Source organism: Diaphorina citri, unplaced genomic scaffold, assembly GCF_000475195.1.
Source record: "Diaphorina citri unplaced genomic scaffold, Diaci psyllid genome assembly version 1.1 scaffold1722, whole genome shotgun sequence".
NCBI classification, from domain to species: Eukaryota; Metazoa; Arthropoda; class Insecta; order Hemiptera; family Psyllidae; genus Diaphorina; species Diaphorina citri.
This window is the reverse complement of record NW_007379148.1, coordinates 31,175-52,978: the sequence shown is the minus strand read 5'-3', so window position 1 is coordinate 52,978 and position 21,804 is coordinate 31,175. Positions and strand designations below refer to the sequence as shown.

The following is a 21,804-nucleotide window of genomic DNA, read 5'->3' as shown; positions in this document are numbered from 1 at the left end:
CTACTACAACAACAACAGAGCGAAAAACACTGGTAGCTCATTCCAGACCACAGACAACTGAGGATCGTAAAATTAACAGTCCATATTCATAATACAGTCCACCGCCAATTGAAGTGACTGAACACCTGGGCCTACCAGTAACAGATTGGGATGGAAGTACCTGATGGGACTTTGGCTACTACAACAACAACAGAGCGAAAAACACTGGTAGCTCATTCCAGACCACAGACAACTGAGGATCGTAAAATTAACAGTCCATATTCATAATATCTACAGTCCATACATTATAAGCATAAAAACAAAAGGTGCACCCTACTAAAAATAAAAACAAAAGGTCACTCCAACCATAAACTGGCAGCAGGTGGAGAGAAAATTTGTGACATTTTATATTCGAAGGAAAAGCACAAAACAAAAAGCATTCAGTCCGAAGCTCGAAGGTTATAAAATACCAAAAGCTAAGTACTTACTTACCTATACCTACTCACCTTTCTACCTAGGTACTTACCTTCCTTATTACCTAATGTACCTACCAGGAATTTATAAAACCAATTGAAGTGACTGAACACCTGGGCCTACCAGTAACAGATTGGGATGGAAGTACCTGATGGGACTTTGGCTACTACAACAACAACAACAACAACAGAGCGGAAAACACTGGTAGCTCATTCCAGACCACAGACAACTGAGGATCGTAAAATAACAGTCCATATTCATAATACAGTCCATACATTATAAGCATAAAAACAAAAGGTGCACCCTACTAAAAATAAAAACAAAAGGTCACTCCAACCATAAACTGGCAGCAGGTGGAGAGAAAATTTGTGACATTTTATATTCGAAGAAAAAGCACAAAACAAAAAGCATTCAGTCCGAAGCTCGAAGGTTGTAAAATACCAAAAGCTAAGTACTTACTTACCTACCTACTCACTTTTCTACCTAGGTACTTACCTTCCTTATTACCCATACCTACCAGGAATTTATAAAATTTATATATATACATTTAATTACTTACCTATACCTACTCACCTTTCTACCTAGGTACTTACCTTCCTTATTACCTAATGTACCTACCAGGAATTTATAAAAGTAATACCTACACCAAACAGCCAGAGGTATAAAAAACAAAGCATAAAATTTACAAATTGAACACAAAAAGCCTTTTTATTCCGAGGCATCCTATTTAGACCATGTTACCCCCTTACGGCACTTCCCCCACACGTCCCTATTACTGAATTACCCCACCTGTCCCTACATACATTAGCTCAGGTAATAAGGTAGAATATTGAAAATAATTAGTCTCTATGCTAAGGGTACGTTGGTATTAGAGCTCTCAAATGAGTCATTTATTTGCTGAAATTATATCAGCAAGAAATAGAATGTTGAAGGGAATCCGAGGGAAAAGTAATATGAGAGGGAATGTCGGCGCTTGAGGAACAAATGAGCTTATCAACTTTTCTTCTTCTCCTTCTTTCTTTTTCGAAAATGATGTTTTAAATGTTTTGGAATAGTCTAACGAAATTCTCCACAGTTTGGTGACAACAGTTCGACGAGATTCCTCTGAAGATAGCGCTACAATTTTATTTTTATGCTGAACGAAACCAGAAATAGAATGTTGAAGGGAATCCGAGGGAAAAGTAATATGAGAGGGAATGTCGGCGCTTGAGGAACAAATGAGCTTATCAACTTTTTTCTTCTTCTTCTTCTTCTTCTTCTTCTTCTTCTTCTTCTTTCTTTCTTTTTCGAAAATGATGTTTTAAATGTTTTGGAATATTCTAACGAAATTCTATACCTACAGTTTGGTGACAACAGTTCGACGAGATTCCTGAAGATAGCGCTACAATTTGATTTTTATGCTGAACCAAACCCTCTATAATAAGTCTATACCTTCATTGCAAAATGGTGTTGGGCAATGTTGTTTCTGGAACAACGATTTTTGCAATGAAACAGAGTACAGAGGAGAGGGAAGAAAAGGAGGAGGAGAAGGAGAAGGAGAGATGGAGAAGGAGGAGAAAGAATAGGAGGGGGAGGAAAAAACAGGGCAACTTTACTGTTAATAAAGACTTCATATAGGACTTGGAAATAAGTTTTTAACTACATAATAAGGAGGGAGGCTTGTGAATTATTCAGATGTGTCGTTAGTTTTTAGTTTGCTCGTGCTGAGTTTTTAGTTTGGCAACATAGGTAATATACCTACCTTGAAATTTATGTATAATCTTTTAGGTAGGTAGTCTCTACAGTCGGATTTTCCTTTCGCATTTTCCCCTCTTCTGAAGTCCATTTCAACTCTTTTCCCATGGTTTAGTGTCAGTAAATGGGCTGTCACACTAAAAGAGGGGAAACCAGCTCAGAAGGGGGGCAAATTGAGAAAGGAAAATACGCCTAAGCCTAATCAGTCCAAATGGCTACTGTATCCGGGCTATTTGATATGGAAAGAACTTAACGTAAGCCGACTTAATGAACTATTTAATGAGCGTTGTTGCATGATGCACAATTCGCACGTCACACTAAAAGAGGGGAAACCAGCTCAGAAGGGGGCAAATCGAGAAAGGAAAATACGCCTAAGCCTAATCAGTCCAAATGGCTACTGTATCCGGACTATTTGATATGGAAAGAACTACGTAAGCCGACTTAATGAACTATTTAATGAGCGTTGTTGCATGATGCACAATTCGCATAAGACGTTGCATGTTGTCACAACCGATAATGAAATCCTCGTACAGTGCCATTTAAACAAAGGCCTTCCAAAGCATTTGCTTGGCTTACCATAGCATTTGCTTACCATAGCTTTGAGCTTTTGTAGGAGGTTTATTTGTAGGCGTGCTTCAGTTTGTAATTACCTAGAGGTATTGTGCACTTTATTGGGAGAGACAGGATTGATGTGAAAATGACTGATGTCTAGAATAACACGCTATAGTCTGTTCCTAGAGTTGGTAACTTTATAACAAGGAAGCACAAGTCCTACAGAAAATAAACGCCAAAATTGCCTGTATAGATACAAACATCATCAAGGACATGAAAGGAGCCCAGACTGCCCAGATATGAGATATTCTTTTCTGGGCCTCCAAGGGGTTTGAACCCCAATCTTTCCAACACCGTGAGATAGGTGCCATGCCTATCTCACGGACACGGTAAGTTGTTGAGGCAGTGTGGTTATGACTGATGTCTAGAATAACACGCTATAGTCTGTTCCTAGAGTTGGTAACTTTATAACAAGGAAGCACAAGTCCTACAGAAAATAAATGCCAAAATTGTCTGTATACAAACATCATCAAGGACATAAAGGAGTCCAGACTGCCCAGATATGGAGATATTCTTTTCTGGGCGTCCAAGGGGTTTGAACCCCAATCTTTCCAACACCGTGAGATAGGTGCCATGCCTGTCTCACGGACACGGTAAGTTGTTGAGGCAGTGTGGACGGTTCAGTCGACATCGATCGACAGCTGGTCGACTATGTGTGGACTTGTGGACACACCTTAACATAAGTCCATGATTAGTAACTACGAAGACCATGAAGTTTAAAGGTAAATTCTGTGAAGTTGAGGAGCGTAAAATTTTCCAACTACATATGAAACACTAATTAAAATAAAATATTCGAATAATTAACTCAAGAGACCCGAGTGGACGTGTCTCATCCTGTCATCTCTACTTTTCCACATTCCTCCGCTTTTGGAGCAAAACTTTGTTGACATTTTTTTGCGAAAAATGTTTCCTTATTGAATTTAGTTTTCTCTGGAAAAGTTGCGTCGTTTTTCCGTAATGACACACTCATGAGTGGCTGGGACACCAGAGAGATAAATCATCCTCACTTTTCACTTTGTGACGTTAGATTGGAATTTTCCATTACGATCCTCTTCAGAGACCGGCCATGGGGTTTCAACGAATCCAGAGTGTGTTGGGTCGACAGAAATCAAGAAGCTTGAAAAGGGTGAGGGATAAGGAATTTTGAAGTTGACCAGAACTAGGTGATTTAGTTCTGAGTTTCTGAGGAAATAAATTAAAAATCTATTAGATCTCCAATGTCTCCTCTATTATTTCATTTCTAGTATTAGGATATAACGAATCTTACTAGAATCTAGTAACTAGATGCTCTAACTCTGAACAGACTTTTCTGATACCTCTGAATTATACTCTGAAAGTCCAAAACTTTGTCAATTTTGAAGTGAGATCCTTGCTTTTGTTGGTGGATCTGATCAGAGCCATGTTTATCAAGTGAGGTCGGTTCTAATTGAACCTAGCTCAAGTTTGATCTCGGTTCTGAACAGGCTCAAGTATTAAATCAAATAGTGGAATACTCCGGATGTCAATCATACACTGAAATGAAGAGGAAGACTTCTGAGAGAAGAGCGTGGAGAACTACAAACCAATCTCAAGATTGATAGTTATGATGATGATGATAGGTCTCCAATGTCTGCTCTATTATTTCATTTCTAGGATTAGGATATAACGAGTCTTGCTATAGATGCTCTAACTCTGAACAGACTTTTCTGTTTTCTGATACCTCTGAATCACCTACTCTGAAAGTCCAAAACTTTCTCAATTTTGAAGTGAGACCCTTGCTTTTGTTGGTGGATCTGATCAGAAAACGCCTCCGGCGTTAACCTCGCCTAGTGGTTACCTTCCACTCAAGAGTCTATTATTATTATTATTATTATTATTTTGTTGGTGAGAAAGTCCAAAACTTTGTCAATTTTGAAGTGAGATCCTTGCTTTTGTTGGTGGATCTGATCAGAGCCATGTTTATCAAGTGAGGTCGGTTCTAATTGAACCTAGCTCAAGTTTGATCTCGGTTCTGAACAGGCTCAAGTATTTCGGGGAGAAACATTTCTAGTCCCTTGGAAAAACTACACCAAACTTCCTGCTCAATATTTTTCTTCCTCAGTTCACTTCGTCTTCTCCTTTCCGTCTCGAAACTTTTCACAAGTTGTCAAGAATTTTCATTAAAAATTCAAACTTTCAACCTCAAGTATTTCTGGGAGAAACATTTCTAGTCCCTTGGAAAAACTACACCAAACTTCCTGCTCAATATTTTTCTTCCTCAGTTCACTTTGTCTTCTCCTTTCCGTCTCGAAACTTTTCACAAGTTGTCAAGAATTTTCATTAAAAATTCAAACTTTCAATCCTATAGAACCCGAGAGCATAAGAAATGACTATGCCATTTTCGTGTCACCGGGGAAAATTCTCAGCTTCAGTTTTATTATTTATCTGTTTTTCGGATTATACTGTATAAAAATTCCTATATGATTTTATTAAATTTTACTCCCTTTCTATTCGATTTTATTATTTTGCATACTTTTTTAATCTTTTTTTCTTTTAATTATATTTTGTTTTAATTTAGCTTTCATAATCATGTACATACCTAGACACACGGTTACTCGTAATATGGACAGTTTCAGAAAATTCGGTAAGTCTTTTTGAAATTAAAAAAAAGTGATACCTACCTAGGCTTAGAAATTGCATGGTTTTAAAATGCTAAGCTGAAAAAAAAGAGAAATAAATGTTGGATATGTGAATAGTAGGCATAGCATAATCATGTACATACCTAGACACACGGTTACTCGTAATATGGACAGTTTCAGAAAATTCGGTAAGTCTTTTTGAAATTAAAAAAAAAGTGATACCTACCTGGGCTTAGAAATTGCATGGTTTTAAAATGCTAATCTAAAAATAAAAAAAAAAGAGAAATAAATGTTGGGTATGTGGATAGTAGGCATAGGTAGATAGGTACCATCAAAAAGAAGTGGTCAGTAGATTTAAACAAAAAAAAATCTTAGCTTTCATAATCATGTACATACCTAGACACACGGTTACTCGTAATATGGACAGTTTCAGAAAATTCGGTAAGTCTTTTTGAAATTCAAAAAAAAGTGATACCTACCTAGGCTTAGAAATTGCATGATTTTAAAATGCTAAGCTGAAAAAAAAAGAGAAATAAATGTTGGATATGTGGATAGTAGGCATAGGTAGATAGGTACCATCAAAAAGAAGTGGTCAGTAGATTTTTTTAAAAAAAAAATCGAAATGGAAGAGACATAGAACTTAATAAATAGCCCGAGATAATAAATCACAATGTTCCATGTTTTTTCGCACACGATGAGTTCAGCGCATATGAAGAAATTAAAAAGGCATAATGAATGTAGAAGAACAAAATCTCTACATCCTAATGAACATCATCAGGATGAAAACATCAAGGTTGTAGTCAGATGTCGACCAATGAACGTACCTGAGAGAAAAGCTCATGTGGAGAATGTTATCAAAATAGATACAACCAAGAAATGTTTATCAATTCAATACAGTACGGATAGGTTGAAACCTCGACAGCCTGGGAAAGCAAGAAGATTCACATTCGATGCGGTGTATGGTATGCAAGCGACACAAACAGAAATCTATGAGAACTCAGTAAGACCTATGGTGAATCATATGCTACATGGATACAATGTCACTATATTTGCTTATGGTCAGACAGGTACAGGTAAAACATTTACAATGGAAGGCAGTCAAATGGAACGTGGCATTATGCAGAATGCTTTCAGACAAATTTTCGATTTCAAACAGAAAGAGAAGCGACACAAATGTATCGTAGAGTGTTGCTATCTGGAACTTTACCAGGGCAAGATACGAGATCTTCTAAACGTCTCTCGTCCTACCTTGTTTGATACGAAGGCAAAACTAAACATTTACCATGGAAGGCAGTCAAATGGAACGTGGCATTATGCAGAATGCTTTCAGACAAATTTTCGATTTCAAACAGAAAGAGAAGCGACACAAATGTATCGTAGAGTGTTGCTATCTGGAACTTTACCAGGGCAAGATACGAGATCTTCTAAACGTCTCTCGTCCCACCTTGTTTGATACGAAGGCAAAACTGACATTACCTTGCAAAGGTTTGAGATCAGTGACGTGTCAGTCAGTCGAAGAAATTGAAAACTGTCGTAAGAAAGGTTACAAGAGTCGCAAGACAGCAAGTACATTTCGATTTCAAACAGAAAGAGAAGCGACACAAATGTATCGTAGAGTGTTGCTATCTGGAACTTTACCAGGGCAAGATACGAGATCTTTTAAACGTCTCTCGTCCCACCTTGTTTGATACGAAGGCAAAGCTAACATTACCTTGCAAAGGTTTGAGATCAGTCACGTGTCAGTCAGTCGAAGAAATTGAAAACTGTCGTAAGAAAGGTTACAAGAGTCGCAAGACAGCAAGTACTTATTTCAATGACTATAGCTCCAGATCACACGCCATCTTCATTGTCACACTCAAGGTGTTGAATTCTAAAACTGGGAAGGCTCTGATACATTCCAAACTGAACCTCGTAGACTTAGCAGGAAGTGAATGTCTGCAGAAATCAAATGCCACAGATATCAGGCTGAAGGAATGCTGTGAGATAAATCTGTCCCTCCTTGCTGTGAACAAAGTCATCTCTTCTACCGTGGCCGGTAAGACTTATATCCCGTACAGAGACTCTCTCCTGACACAACTTTTACAGGACTCATTCGGTGGAAACGCAAAAACCCTGATGATAGCAAACATAGGACCTGCAGCAAGCACATACAAAGAAACGTTAGTCACTCTGGAGTATGCAAACCGAGCGAAGAAAATCAAAAACGCCCCCAACATCAACTTCTATCGAGAAGACAGATGCCACAACGAAGAGAAAATGCGAGAGAAGTATAAGAAAGCTTTGGAAGATTTGGCTCAATGCAAAATGGATTACGAAATGGCAGAAAAGCGAGCAGATACTTTGAAGAATATGGCGATCAAACAAATGAAGGATGTCGCGGAATTGTTGGTTGACATAGGAAAGGTTAATCAGCCTAATCCAGATTAACAATCCAGCTCTTTACTATCCACAAAATAAAATACTACTCAGGCTGTTTTGATCTAATGTTGAGGGCAAGTGACATGACTGTCATCCAAGAAACGCAATCTACTGTGGACATGAAAAAACTGTCAAGCATACATGGACAAGAAGTGGCACGGATTTCACGGGATCGCAAATTCACAACTTCATCAAATTTGTACTCGTAATGCTGTTCACCTCACAATCATGATAAAATTGTGATATCAAGCTTAAAGCATGTAAAGCATATAAACCTTTCATACAAAATGTTAAAATATACAACAGAAGTTGTACGTTCATAACGTACAAATACCTGAACGTAGGAAAGACTGACCCTTGAACATGGAAAATTGCACCCTTGTGAGACGAGGGAAAGGAAAAAAATTAAGTAATTTAAAATGAAATCGTATGTATGTATTTTTCTCTCGTTTTTCTGCTGACTGGAAAAAATATCATATATTATATTCTCTCATGATAAAATTGTGATATCAAGCTTAAAGCATGTAAAGCATATAAACCTTTCATACAAAATGTTAAAATATACAACAGAAGTTGTATGTTCATAACGTACAAATACCTGAACGCAGGAAAGACTGACCCTTGAACATGGAAAATTGCACCCTTGTGAGAGGAGGGAGGGAAAAAAATGAAGTAATTTAAAATGAAATCGTATGTATTTATTTTTCTCTCGTTTTTCTGCTGACTGGAAAAAATATATATTATATTCTCAATGTAAGTCAGCGTATTGTACTCATTGTTGATTCAGTTGGTGACGTCATGAGGAGTTTTTTCCCCAATTGGTTTACTCTCATATCTCTTCTTGAGTTCGCCTTGTTTACTCTCTTTACCACACATGTCTTCTTTTTCATCTTCTGTTTCTTCTTCTTCCCCCCTTTTCTTCCTCATCTTTCTCCTTTTCTTCATTTTCTTTTTCTCTCGCACTAATTGTAAGTGAAACTGACAATTACTTCGCACGTTACTTCAGTCATACGGGTTGTAATCCCTAGTTAGTTTGCTGCCTCGTTTTCCCTCCGATCTACGCCTTGAGTACGTATGTACAGTCTTTTTCGTCTCATGTTGAAATGAATGTTGACTTCGGAGCATGATTGGATACTGCTCAGGTATACGAGTAAAAACTAGAAACATGACTCATCGCTAAAAAGTGATGTCAACATGAGACTTTTGCTGTAGGTCCTGGGAGGTCTTGAATATACCTATTAGACTTTGTGAGTCCCTTATATCCCTATGAAGAGGTTCTTATTTTTAAAGGTGTGTCCACACATAGTCGATCGACACACCTTAAGGCTACGCCACTATCCGTTCTAGATCTTAGGAGAGCTAATTGGAGACAACACACACTCATATCTTATTAAACACCCTCTGTGTAAATAGAACGTCTCATAATTTTGGGGGATGGGGGTGTACCTTCCTAATAACTGGGTGTGAGAGGGAGAGAGGATTACAATTAACACGACTTGACGATCCTTGTTGTATCTTATGATTAGGCCAGTGCTTCCCAGACCTTTTCTGGTCTCGCGTGGGACCCTTTTTTCAAAGAAACCTTTGGTGGCACTCCCTATGGATTAGAGTTTTCTTCTATAATAAATATAACCTCTGTAAAGCACTTCTACACTAATCCAATGATTTCCAAGCGGTATTTTTTAATGTTATAGGTATTTTTAATTTGGTCTACTTTGTTTGTGAGTTTCGTCCCTAGAAATCTTGTGCTACCCTTGGGATAAATCCACAGTACGCCCTCCTTGCGCCGTTTGGGGATCACTGGATTCGACTGTTGTATCTTGTGATTAAGCCGTTGTTGTGTGTGATTAAGATTATATGTATTTTGGGATGGTCCTTATTCGGTGCTCGGTACCGAACGTGTTAATACTGCTGGAAAATGCCTCATTAGACGTGTGTATCTTCAACACTTTGAATCCCGAGGAGGCATGCATAAATACTACCAGATTGATTTTCTACAAACCAAAGTATTAGTTAATTGTTGGGGGTTTTTGGATCAGTTGATTAGTCTAGAAAAAAAAAAAAAAAAAAAAAAAAAAAAAAAAATGGGTGTGTTTGGTCTGATTCCTCAACCATGATAAAATTAATTTAATTCACATGACAATGTAGGTTGTAGGGCCTACCGTCTAGAAGTCTAGACTCTACATAGAGTGAAGATTTGGGAGGTAGGTAAATAATGTGATCCCTCCGACACGAAAAAAAAAATGGGTGTGTTTGGTCTGATTCCTCAACCAAGATAAAATTAATTTAATTCACATGACAATGTAGGTTGTAGGGTCTACCATCTAGAAGTCTAGAATCTACATAGAGTGAAGATACGGGAGGTAGGTAGGTAAATAATGTGATCCCTCCGACACGACGCAAGACAACGCTACGTCTGTTGCAACGTTACCTGTTTCATTATATTTTTTAATAAACATAATACGAGAACTGAGACACTTCAGTAATGTAATCTTATCAATCTTTTCCCTAACAACGTCTTACATGTGTTACACAAGGTAATATGAAAACACTTCCCTTAGCTGAGCTCATATTTTTAAAACGTTCTATTTTATCCCAGCTCTCTTTTATATCATGGCTCGTTTGTATTTATGTTTTTATGTACATAAACATCATGAAAACTTGAAAGTAGAAAACAAAAAGTAAAAACGTAGAAATTAAAATGAAAATTTCTAGACTTGAAGGAGGTACAAATATTTCCTTAGCCTTTCGGTTCCTGGAACTTTGGAAGATTCTCTTTTTCCTTTTTTTCCTCCTCCTCCTTCTCCTCCTCCTCCTCCTCTTTCTCCTCCTCCTTCTCCTTCTCCTTCTCTTCCTCTTTCTTCTCCTCCTCCTTCTTCTTCTCCTCCTTCTCCTCCTCCTCCCCCCCATATCTCTTTTTCTACCTGCAACTTCTCCTCTTCTTCTTTATCCCTCCTCCTCCTCCTCCCCCTCTCTTCTCTTTCCCCTTGTCTCCCCTCCCTTCCCCCTCCTCCCACTTTCCCTAACCCATTCACACTCATTCTCATTTTGAAATTTCTTATCATTCGAACCCAAACATTTTCCCCCTCCTTCTCTCCCTTCTCCTCCTTCTCTCCCCTCGTCTTCTCTCATTCCCTATCTTGCTCCTATAGAAATATCTTCTTTCACCCCCCCCCTCTCTCTCTTTCTCTCTCTCTCTTCTGATATTTTTTGACAAGATTGAAAGTATATTCAAATATAAATAGCGGATGGAGGAGAAGAAGAAGAAGAAGAAGAAGAAGAAGAAGAAGAAGAAGAAGAAGAAAAGGAGGAGGAAGAGGAAGGAGAAGATGAGATGAACTATCCACAAAATAAAATACTACTCAGGCTGTTTTGATCTAATGTTGAGGGCAAGTGACATGACTGTCATCCAAGAAACGCAATCTATTGTGGACATGAAAAAACTGTCAAGCATACATGGACAAGAAGTGGCACGGATTTCACGGGATCGCAAATTCACAACTTTATCAAATTTGTACTCGTAATGCTGTTCACCTCACAATCATGATGAAATTGTGATATCAAGCTTTCATACAAAATGGTAAAATATACAACAGAAGTTGTACGTTCATAACGTACAAATACCTGAACGCAGGAAAGACTGACCCTTGAACATGGAAAATTGCACCCTTGCGAGAGGAGGGAAAGGAAAAAAATGAAGTAATTTAAAATGAAATCGTATGTATGTATTTTTCTCTCGTTTTTCTGCTGACTAGGAAAAATATAATATATTATATTCTCAATGTAAGTCAGCATATTGTACTCATTGTTGATTCAGTTGGTGACGTCATGAGGAGTTTTTTCCCCAATTGGTTTACTTTCATATCTCTTCTTGAGTTTGCCTTGTTTACTCTCTTTACCACACATGTCTTCTTTTTCATCTTCTGTTTCTTCTTCTTCTTCTTCTTCTTCTTCTTCTTCCCCCCGTTCTTCCTCATCTTTCTCCTTTTCTTCATTTTCTTTTTCTCTCTAATTGTAAGTGAAACTGACAATTACTTCACACGTTACTTCAGTCATACGGGTTGTAATCCCTAGTTAGTTTACTGCCTCGTTTTCCCCCGTTTCCAACACGAAGTACAAGATCATGTAAATAATTTGTTCTTATTTACATGATGACACCTTCCAACAAGCCTACCCATGTCTGCGTGTTTAAAATTAGGAAAGCCCCCTTGGAATTCAGGGGTGAATGTCGGAATTCGGCGTTCGGCGACTTACGCCTTGAGTATACAGTCTTTTTCGTCTCATGTTGAAATGAATGTTGACTTCGGAGCATGATTGGATACTGCTCAGGTATACGAGCAAACGGAGCATGGATTGGATACTGCTCAGGTATACGAGTAAAAACTAGAAACATGGCTCATCGCTAAAAATTGATGTCAACATGAGACTTTTGCTGTAGGTCCTGGGAGGTCTTGACTATACCTATTAGACTTTGTGAGTCCCTTATATCCCTATGAAGAGGTTCTTATTTTTGAAGGTGTGTCCACACATAGTCGATCGACAGCGATTGACGGCCGGTCGACTATGTTTGGCTTCGTTTTCCCCGTCTCCCACACGGAGTACAAGATCATGTAAATAATTTGTTCTTATTTACATGACACCTTCCAACAAGCCTACCCATGGCTGCGTGTTTAAAATTAGGAAAGCCCCCTTGGAATTCAGGGGTGAATGTCGGAATTCGGCGTTCAACGACTTACGCGTTGAGTATACCTACAGTCTTTTTCGTCTCATGTTGAAATGAATGTTGACTTCGGAGCATGATTGGATACTGCTCAGGTATACGAGTAAAAACTAGAAACATGACTCATCGCTAAAAAGTGATGTCAACATGAGACTTTTGCTGTAGGTCCTGGGAGGTCTTGAATATACCTATTAGACTTTGTGAGTCCCTTATATCCCTATGAAGAGGTTCTTATTTTTAAAGGTGTGTCCACACATAGTCGATCGACACACCTTAAGGCTACGCCACTATCCGTTCTAGATCTTAGAAGAGCTAATTGGAGACAACACACACTCATATCTTATTAAACACCCTCTGTGTAAATAGAACGTCTCATAATTTTGGGGGATGGGGGTGTACCTTCCTAATAACTGGGTGTGAGAGGGAGAGAGGATTACAATTAACACGACTTGACGATCCTTGTTGTATCTTATGATTAGGCCAGTGCTTCCCAGACCTTTTCTGGAATCGTGTGGGACCCTTTTTTCAAAGAAACCTTTGGTGGCCCCCCCTATGGATTAGAGTTTTCTTCTATAATAAATTTAACCCCTGTAAAGCACTTCTACACTAATCCAATCATTTCCAAGCGGTATTTTTTAATGTTATAGGTATTTTAATTTTTATGTGGTCTACTTTGTTTGTGAGTTTCGTCCCTAGAAATCTTGTGCTACCCTTGGGATAAATCCACAGTACGCCCTCCTTGCGCCGTTTGGGGATCACTGGATTCGACTGTTGTATCTTGTGATTAAGCCGTTGTTGTGTGTGATTAAGATTATATGTATTTTGGCATGGTCCTTATTCAGTGCTCGGTACCGAACGTGTTAATACTGCTGGACAATGTCTCATTAGACGTGTGTATCTTCAACACTTTGAATCCCGAGGAGGCATGCTCATGCATAAATACTCCCAGATTGATTTTCTACAAACCCAAGTATTAGTTAACTGTTGGGGGTTTTTGGATCATCTGCGTGTTTAAAATTAGGAAAGCCCCCTTGGAATTCAGGGGTGAATGTCGGAATTCGGCGTTCGGCGACTTACGCCTTGAGTATACCTACAGTCTTTTTCGTATTTTCGTCTCATGTTGAAATGAATGTTGACTTCGGAGCATGATTGGATACTGCTCAGGTATACGAGAGCATTTTGTACTCATTGTTGATTCAGTTGGTGACGTCATGAGGAGTTTTTTCCCCAATTGGTTTACTCTCATATCTCTTCTTGAGTTTGCCTTGTTTACTCTCTTTACCACACATGTCTTCTTTTTCTTCTTCTGTTTCTTCTTCTTCCCCCCTTTCTTCCTCATCTTTCTCCTTTTCTTCATTTTCTTTTACTCTCTAATTTTAAGTGAAACTGACAATTACTTCACACGTTACTTCAGTCATACGGGTTGTAATCCCTAGTTAGTTTACTGCCTCGTTTTCCCCCGTTTCCAACACGAAGTACAAGATCATGTAAATAATTTGTTCTTATTTACATGATGACACCTTCCAACAAGCCTACCCATGTCTGCGTGTTTAAAATTAGGAAAGCCCCCTTGGAATTCAGGGGTGAATGTCGGAATTCGGCGTTCGGCGACTTACGCCTTGAGTATACCTACAGTCTTTTTCGTATTTTCGTCTCATGTTGAAATGAATGTTGACTTCGGAGCATGATTGGATACTGCTCAGGTATACGAGTAAAAACTAGAAACATGACTCATCGCTAAAAAGTGATGTCAACATGAGACTTTTGCTGTAGGTCCTGGGAGGTCTTGACTATACCTATTAGACTTTGTGAGTCCCTTATATCCCTATGAAGAGGTTCTTATTTTTAAACGTGATGTGTCCACACATAGTCGATCGACACCGATTGACGGCCGGTCGACTATGTTTGGTTTAAAGCTACATGTTCAAAGACATTAGAATCTTGGTATGCAATTTTCATTCGGCCTCTTTTTCCGAGCCGATTCACATTGGCTCGTTCACGAGAAAATATTCAAATGAAATTTAATCACAGGTTCAACCCTCATACACACTAATCAAGTAGACATGTATGTCACTTACCTACCACATCTGATTGATGCTTTACTCCATCAGGGACCAACAGATCTGTAATTGTGTCATTCTGTATCCGCGTCTAAACAAACTTGGAGGCTCTCTACAAAGGACCTCAAATCCTCCACTCTGGTTTAGTCACATAAATTGTCAATGACATTAGGTTGGATGAATAAAGTTCTCGTACTTTTGTTATTGCTACGTGTTGGGTACAAGTTTCCTACTTGCAGCAGTAAACGCAAACACATCAAAATCCTCAGTGGGAAGCAGTGAACGAGTCTTAGATAGCTTTGATCTCAATCCTCTCACATTCTGATAGAAAAATGAGAGTTTACTATCAACATTCCGCTACTTGCACCAAGTTTGCTCCACTGAACAGTAAGCAGGAAAGGTACTTAACGTAATGGCTGCTATGCCTATGTATGTTTTGATAATAAATTGCTCTAGTTCTCTGCTTGTTCTCTACTTTCTATTATTTTATTTCAAGAATTACTTTTCTCAACTTTTTTTTATTGGCTGTAGCTTTTCTCACAGTTGTGCTGAATGCTGATACTCCCATTTCTCCCAAAAGGGCGTTCGATGTTGTGAGATGCCTATTGGAGTGATAGGTTTCAGTTTCCAGTACAAAGCGAAGAGAGTGCAGACGGATCAACCAAAGTTATGAGGTTTTTCCTTGTTTGCGGTTCTGTAATCGAAAATTTGATTTGGCCCGGCGTGCTGATACTCCCATTTCTCCCAAAAGGGCGTTCGATGTTCTGAGATGCCTATTGGAGTGATAGGTTTCAGTTTCCAGTACAGAACCGATTAAATGATCTGGGATTATTAGCCAAATATCCATTCTGCCAATTGTGTCTAAAATAACTGTATAAAAATTCCTATATGATTTTATTAAATTTTACTCCCTTTCTATTCGATTTTATTATTTTGCATACTTTTTTAATCTTTTTTCTTTTAATTATATTTTGTTTTAAATTAGCTTTCATAATCATGTACATACCTAGACACACGGTTACTCGTAATATGGACAGTTTCAGAAAATTCGGTAAGTCTTTTTGAAATTAAAAAAAAGTGATACCTACCTAGGCTTAGAAATTGCATGGTTTTAAAATGCTAATCTAAAAATAAAAAAAAAAGAGAAATAAATGTTGGGTATGTGGATAGTAGGCATAGGTAGATAGGTACCATCAAAAAGAAGTGGTCAGTAGATTTAAACAAAAAAAAATCAAATGGAAGAGACATAGAACTTAATAAATAGCCCGAGATAATAAATCACAATGTTCCATGTTTTTTCGCACACGATGAGTTCAGCGCATATGAAGAAATTAAAAAGGCATAATGAATGTAGAAGAACAAAATCTCTACATCCTAATGAACATCATCAGGATGAAAACATCAAGGTTGTAGTCAGATGTCGACCAATGAACGTACCTGAGAGAAAAGCTCATGTGGAGAATGTTATCAAAATAGATACAACCAAGAAATGTTTATCAATTCAATACAGTACGGATAGGTTGAAACCTCGACAGCCTGGGAAAGCAAGAAGATTCACATTCGATGCGGTGTATGGTATGCAAGCGACACAAACAGAAATCTATGAGAACTCAGTAAGACCTATGGTGAATCATATGCTACATGGATACAATGTCACTATATTTGCTTACGGTCAGACAGGTACAGGTAAAACATTTACCTCTATTTTCAATCAACACATCGCTGGATGTTCCTCGCACCATGCATGCTCTTAATCCCCTTGCACGTGCCTTTGAGTTTATATCGTACCAGAATGTAATTTCTAAATAACCCAAAGTATACGGTCTACAAGTGACATGACTGTCATCCAAGAAACGCAATCTACTGTGGACATGAAAAAACTGTCAAGCATACATGGACAAGAAGTGGCACGGATTTTACGGGATCGCAAATTCACAACTTCATCAAATTTGTACTCTTAATGCTGTTCACCTCACAATCATGATGGCCACGATCGCCTTATGCTATTTGAACTGTAGCTGTACCGACGTCCACGTCTCCACCTACAGTCCGTACTGTGACAGCTGCTGCCCTGTCACAGGGGCGCACTTGACGTAACACCTACATAACAGCTTTGAATGAACTTTGTACACAAATAGGTAAGTTTGTTGTTATGATGCAAACTTTGGAGAGTCGGGGAAGTTAGATATCACCTGTGGCCCATTATGTCTCTGCAATGGCCCTCCTATCTCCACGTAGGCCGGCGATTAGCCATCCTAAAAAGTAATAGAAAAAATGTTCAAAACACCAAAAAACAATGATATCCCCCCAATAAAACACTTTTTGGTTAAAAACAAACGCCAAGAGATGAAAAAAAACGATATCGGCCGAAAATAATATCAAGTTGAATAGGTAAATTAGGTAGGTACTTTCGATAAAAGGTAACTAGGAACTTCCTTTCTGATCTTCAGAGAAGTAAAAGGCCGTCGCGCTTTGAAAATAGCATGTGACCCAAAAAAAGGCAAAACAAAAATACTCCAAATCCGAACCATAAAATATCGTGAAAATATTTTCACGTTCGTGAACCTGGCAATGTTAGGGGACTATTAAATGCTGAATAAATACAGTCGAAACCTCGCAGTTATGCAGTCGTGTCCCCTTCTACTTCTTGCTGTAAATTTGGAAGATTTGAGTTCTTGGAACTTATTTACAGCTAAAATTATCTCAAGTCTCGCGCGTTAAGTTTATAAGCCGTATAAGATTTTTTATGTTGTACATATTATTTTCTCATTATTATGAACAGACGCGCACTTGACGTAACACCTACATAACAGCTTTGAATGAACTTTGTACACAAATAGGTAAGTTTGTTGTTATGATGCAAACTTTGGAGAGTCGGGGAAGTTAGATATCACCTGTGGCCCATTATGTCTCTGCAATGGCCCTCCTATCTCCACGTAGGCCGGCGATTAGCCATCCTAAAAAGTAATAGAAAAAATGTTCAAAACACCAAAAAACAATGATATCCCCCCAATAAAACACTTTTTGGTTAAAAACAAACGCCAAGAGATGAAAAAAAACGATATCGGCCGAAAATAATATCAAGTTGAATAGGTAAATTAGGTAGGTACTTTCGATAAAAGGTAACTAGGAACTTCCTTTCTGATCTTCAGAGAAGTAAAAGGCCGTCGCGCTTTGAAAATAGCATGTGACCCAAAAAAAGGCAAAACAAAAATACTCCAAATCCGAACCATAAAATATCGTGAAAATATTTTCACGTTCGTGAACCTGACAATGTTAGGGGACTATTAAATGCTGAATAAATACAGTCGAAACCTCGCAGTTATGCAGTCGTGTCCCTTTCTACTTCTTGCTGTAAGCCCACCTGTCCAGAAGTTTCAGCCCCCGCAGACATTATTTCTTCAGGAAAACTTTTAAGTATAGCTTCTGAAAAAACGGTGATATTATATGCGAATGTTTCTTTTTCTCGTCATCAGTTTCTCTGTGATCACGTGAAATTGGACACACATTCATATTGCCTGATTGCTCGAAAATCCAAATTATAGGCCGATATTTTTAGTACCTATATTACTACATTTGGGGGGACCTGAATAAATCGGCGAATTTCAACCTAAAGAGACAAGGTTCGTTATCGGAATGGCTGGCTTTCTATTATCCAGTCTTCCCTCTCCCCGCTTTCGGGATGAGACCCTACCAGTTACATTTCCCTTTCTATCCCACCTTTTGAAAAAAACGGTATCCATAAAGCATTCTGGGGGGACCTGAATAAATCGGCGAATTTCAACCTAAAGAGACAAGGTTCGTTATCGGAATGGCTGGCTTTCTATTATCCAGTCTTCCTTCTCCTCGCTTTCGGGATGAGACCCTAGCAGTTACATTTCTCAATATATTTTCAATCAACACATCGCTGGATGTTCCTCGCACCATGCATGCTCTTAATCCCCTTGCACGTGCCTTTGAGTTTATATCGTACTAGAATGTAATTTCTAAATAACCCAAAGTATACGGTCTACGCTCTACCTAGGTACAAGTAATTTCTACATAGCCCGAGCTAAAAGTTGCCCGAGCGCCCAAATCCGACGAAAAACTAATTCCCCACTTCATACATAATTTGTGCGAAAAGATCAGGTTTACCCCCCTCCCTCCAATAAGGGGAGAGACACCTCATAATGGTCGGGAAGAATGGTGGAACCCCATAAAGGTCGGGGAGGAGGGAAGACACACCTCATAATGGTCGGGGTCGGGATTTCGGGAAGGAGGGTGGTGGAACCCAAGAATGGTCGGAGGGACAAAAAGGACATAACAAGGAAGGTAACATTGTAATTAACAAGAGAAAAAGAGATGGGAGAACCTTTTTATGCAAGTCTTTTATATACAGGGTGTCTAGTTCTCTACAGTGTCCATCGAAATCTGGTTCGTCTGGGACTCTTGGCCAGGGATCGAGGTTTTTCTTTAATTTCATTTGATTAAGTTGTTGATGTGTCTAGTTCTCTACAGTGTCCATCGAAATCTGGTTCGTCTGGGACTCTTGGCCAGGGATCGAGGTTTTTCTTTAATTTCATTTGATCAAGTTGTTGATACAGTCATTTTTTGTTCAAATGGAACATCAGAATTCAGACCAAATTGAAAGAACCTTTGACAGAAACTCGTTTTTTGGTCAGACCAAAAATCGCCGCGGTTTCGAGATTTCGTCACACCTCTCTTGTGGCGCCCTTATTCTCCAGCTTCACTTTCACCAAATTGCTTTCTATAATCTCATTTTCTCGCCCTGAAACTTCATCGCTGCATAAAACTAAGAGTTTCTCCATTGATTTTACCTCAAATACCTACTTTCCAGAGAATGGACATTTCAGTTTGTATAAATAACTAGGTACATTAACACTAATAACACTATTAACAATGTCCCTACCCTATCCAGTCTATAGCAGGGCTGGATCCACAGGGGGATCCCCATTTCCCGGCCCGGAATCTTCAAGGAAACCCGGAATCAGCAGTCTCGGAACCAGCCCTGCTGGGGGGTCCTAAGCGAATTCTCAGGCCCAAATGTCACCTCTTGGTTTCCTCTTAATGGGATAGTATATGAACTCACTGCTTTTCTCTAGAATACCTAAACCGGAATGTGCGGACTCTTTAGAGGTGCTGCAGGTGAATTTTGGAGAAACTGAGGAGGTTGAAATATACCAGTGAGGGTGCTTCGAGGTTCCATCAAGGCCCGGGGATAGCAGCTTAACTCCAAACACAAAAAGCCCACTCCGAGGCTTAGGTGTAGGGGCAAACAGCCCTAAAGGGATGGGTTAAGCTACGAATCTAGGACCGAGGCCCTGTTGGGCTATAAACCCGATCCTAATCTAAGGTGACATTTGAAATGACAATGTCCCTTCCAAACATATTCCATCTTCTCCTTCAACCACCTCCGCTATTTACGAAAGTGCCTTGAAAAAGGAATATAAAATTGTTATCAAAAGCAAACAATTTAATCGATCCTTTGTCGACATGTCTAGACTCATCCATTCTGATGATACCACCTAATCTTTTGTTTCGGGAATATTTCGACGAAATGCTTAAATTTAACTATATCGTCCCTTACAATACAAAGGGGCGTAAGCCACAAAATTTTTCAGGAGAGAGCGAAAATGACTTTTTATGTGACGAACTGATGAGAATATGGCTTATGCCAGTTTTGAAACTATAACTCAGGATTGTGTAGGAAGTGTGTCCACACATAGACGACCGGCCGTCAATCGATGTCGACTGAAACGTCCACACTGCGTCGACAACATAGAGTCACCTCGTCGATCGACGGCCGGGCGACTATGTTTGGACGCACCTTTAGAATATAGCTTTGCTATCTTTAAGCTTTAAGAAAGCTATAGCTTTAAGAATAGAATAAAATCAAATTAGAAAATTTGTGGCTTACGCCCCTTTGTGTTCTGAGGGACGATACGTACATAATTAGTATACTTATACTCCTACTATGGATCCGTTCTAGATCTTAGGAGAGCTAATTGGAGACAACACACACTCATATCTTATTAAACACCCTCTGTGTAAATAGAACGTCTCATATTTTTGGGGGATGGGGGTGTACCTTCCTAATAACTGGGTGTGAGAGGGGGAGAGAGAGAGGGAGAGAGGATTACAATTAACACGACTTGACGATCCTTGTTGTATCTTATGATTAGGCCAGTGCTTCCCAGACCTTTTCTGGTCTCGCGTGGGACCCTTTTTTCAAAGAAACCTTTGGTGGCACTCCCTATGGATTAGAGTTTTCTTCTATAATAAATATAACCTCTGTAAAGCACTTCTACACTAATCCAAGGTTGTGTCGAGCTTTTTTCCAAGTTTGATGTGTTCTTCGTATACAAATTACAAAATTTAATTACAAACCGTACCTAATATACCCTCATACATTCGCTGTCTGAAGTGAGACCACACCTCAAGGACATGGAAAGTAAAGTAGGTAGGTAGACCATACCTCAGGCACATGGAAAGTAATGTAGGTACCTAGCTGTCGAAATCGGTCACAAGAAAGTTTGACGTCCTGTGGCGGAGTTTGCTCTCGGAAACCAAGGTGCAAACTAGAAGCCATCGAAACTGTCACAACAACGGAGGTCTTATCGTCCCGAAATCGAAGAGAGGAGGATAGGACAGGAGGAAAGTCAGCCGCTCCGAGAACGAACATTATCCTATCAGGATAAAATCTGCCCCGGACGGGAATCGAACCCGCGGTCTAGCGCTTACAAGGCAGACGCACTACCCTCCAAGCTAACTAGGCTGATGGCTGCTCTAAACTCAAGACGCATTTTGCTAATCCCAAGATACGTCTTTACCTGTGTACAATATTTAAATACCCTTCTTTTCAATATTTTTACTTTCTACTTTGATTCTTCTTTCACCCTCCTTCAAATTCTTAGCAGTATTCCGCGCTCATGATTTTTTGCGAATCTCAACCCTCCCCCTCCTCCTTTCTCCCTCTCTCTCTCTCTCTCTCTCTCCCCTTTTCTCTTCCTATTTCTCTCCTCTCTCCTCTCTCTCTCTCTCTCTCTCTCTCTCTCTCTCTCTCTCTCTCTCTCTCTCTCTCTCTCTCTCTCTCTCTCCATCCCTTCCCATTTTTCACTCCCCTTTAAAACCGAAAAATCTTACTTTTTAGCTTTTTACCCATCTCTTTTTCTGTCTGTCTCTCCTCCTCCTTCTCCTCCTCCTCCTCCTC

The 21,804-nt window shown here is 39.2% G+C and overlaps 2 protein-coding genes across 6 annotated transcripts; both read left to right on the top strand.

Moving 5' to 3' along the window:
- Window positions 1-5,224: 5,224 nt before the first annotated feature.
- LOC103517019 (kinesin-like protein KIF3B) lies at window positions 5,225-8,157 on the top strand. 5 transcript variants are annotated; one of them, XM_026829266.1, is made up of 4 exons: window positions 5,225-5,401; window positions 6,175-6,476; window positions 6,673-6,966; window positions 7,202-8,157. In XM_026829266.1, the coding sequence occupies exons 2-4, from the start codon at window positions 6,211-6,213 to the stop codon at window positions 7,821-7,823; spliced, it is 1,182 nt and encodes a 393-aa protein (XP_026685067.1). In that variant the 5' UTR covers window positions 5,225-5,401; window positions 6,175-6,210; the 3' UTR covers window positions 7,824-8,157. The 5 variants fall into 5 exon arrangements, with proteins under 5 accessions (XP_026685067.1, XP_026685062.1, XP_026685064.1 ...); XM_026829261.1 differs by having other exon boundaries at window positions 6,101-6,476; XM_026829263.1 differs by lacking the exon at window positions 5,225-5,401 and adding an exon at window positions 5,776-5,837 and having other exon boundaries at window positions 6,101-6,490; window positions 6,687-6,966.
- Window positions 8,158-15,234: 7,077 nt separating this feature from the next.
- LOC103517020 (kinesin-II 85 kDa subunit-like) lies at window positions 15,235-16,348 on the top strand. Its single transcript, XM_026829268.1, has 2 exons — window positions 15,235-15,645; window positions 15,907-16,348. Exon 2 carries the CDS (start codon window positions 15,917-15,919, stop codon window positions 16,346-16,348), a length of 432 nt encoding a protein of 143 aa, XP_026685069.1. The 5' UTR covers window positions 15,235-15,645; window positions 15,907-15,916.
- Window positions 16,349-21,804: the final 5,456 nt, after the last annotated feature.

Coding starts and splice junctions, on each gene's coding strand:
- LOC103517019 (XM_026829261.1), top strand. CDS start 5,347: ATGTACATACCTAGACACACGGTTACTCGTAATATGGACAGTTTCAGA. Junction 6,477..6,672: donor CAGACAGGTACAGGTAAAAC/ATTTACAATGGA, acceptor GCAAAACTAAAC/ATTTACCATGGAAGGCAGTC. Junction 6,967..7,201: donor AGTCGCAAGACAGCAAGTAC/ATTTCGATTTCA, acceptor GACAGCAAGTAC/TTATTTCAATGACTATAGCT.
- LOC103517020 (XM_026829268.1), top strand. CDS start 15,917: ATGAAGAAATTAAAAAGGCATAATGAATGTAGAAGAACAAAATCTCTA.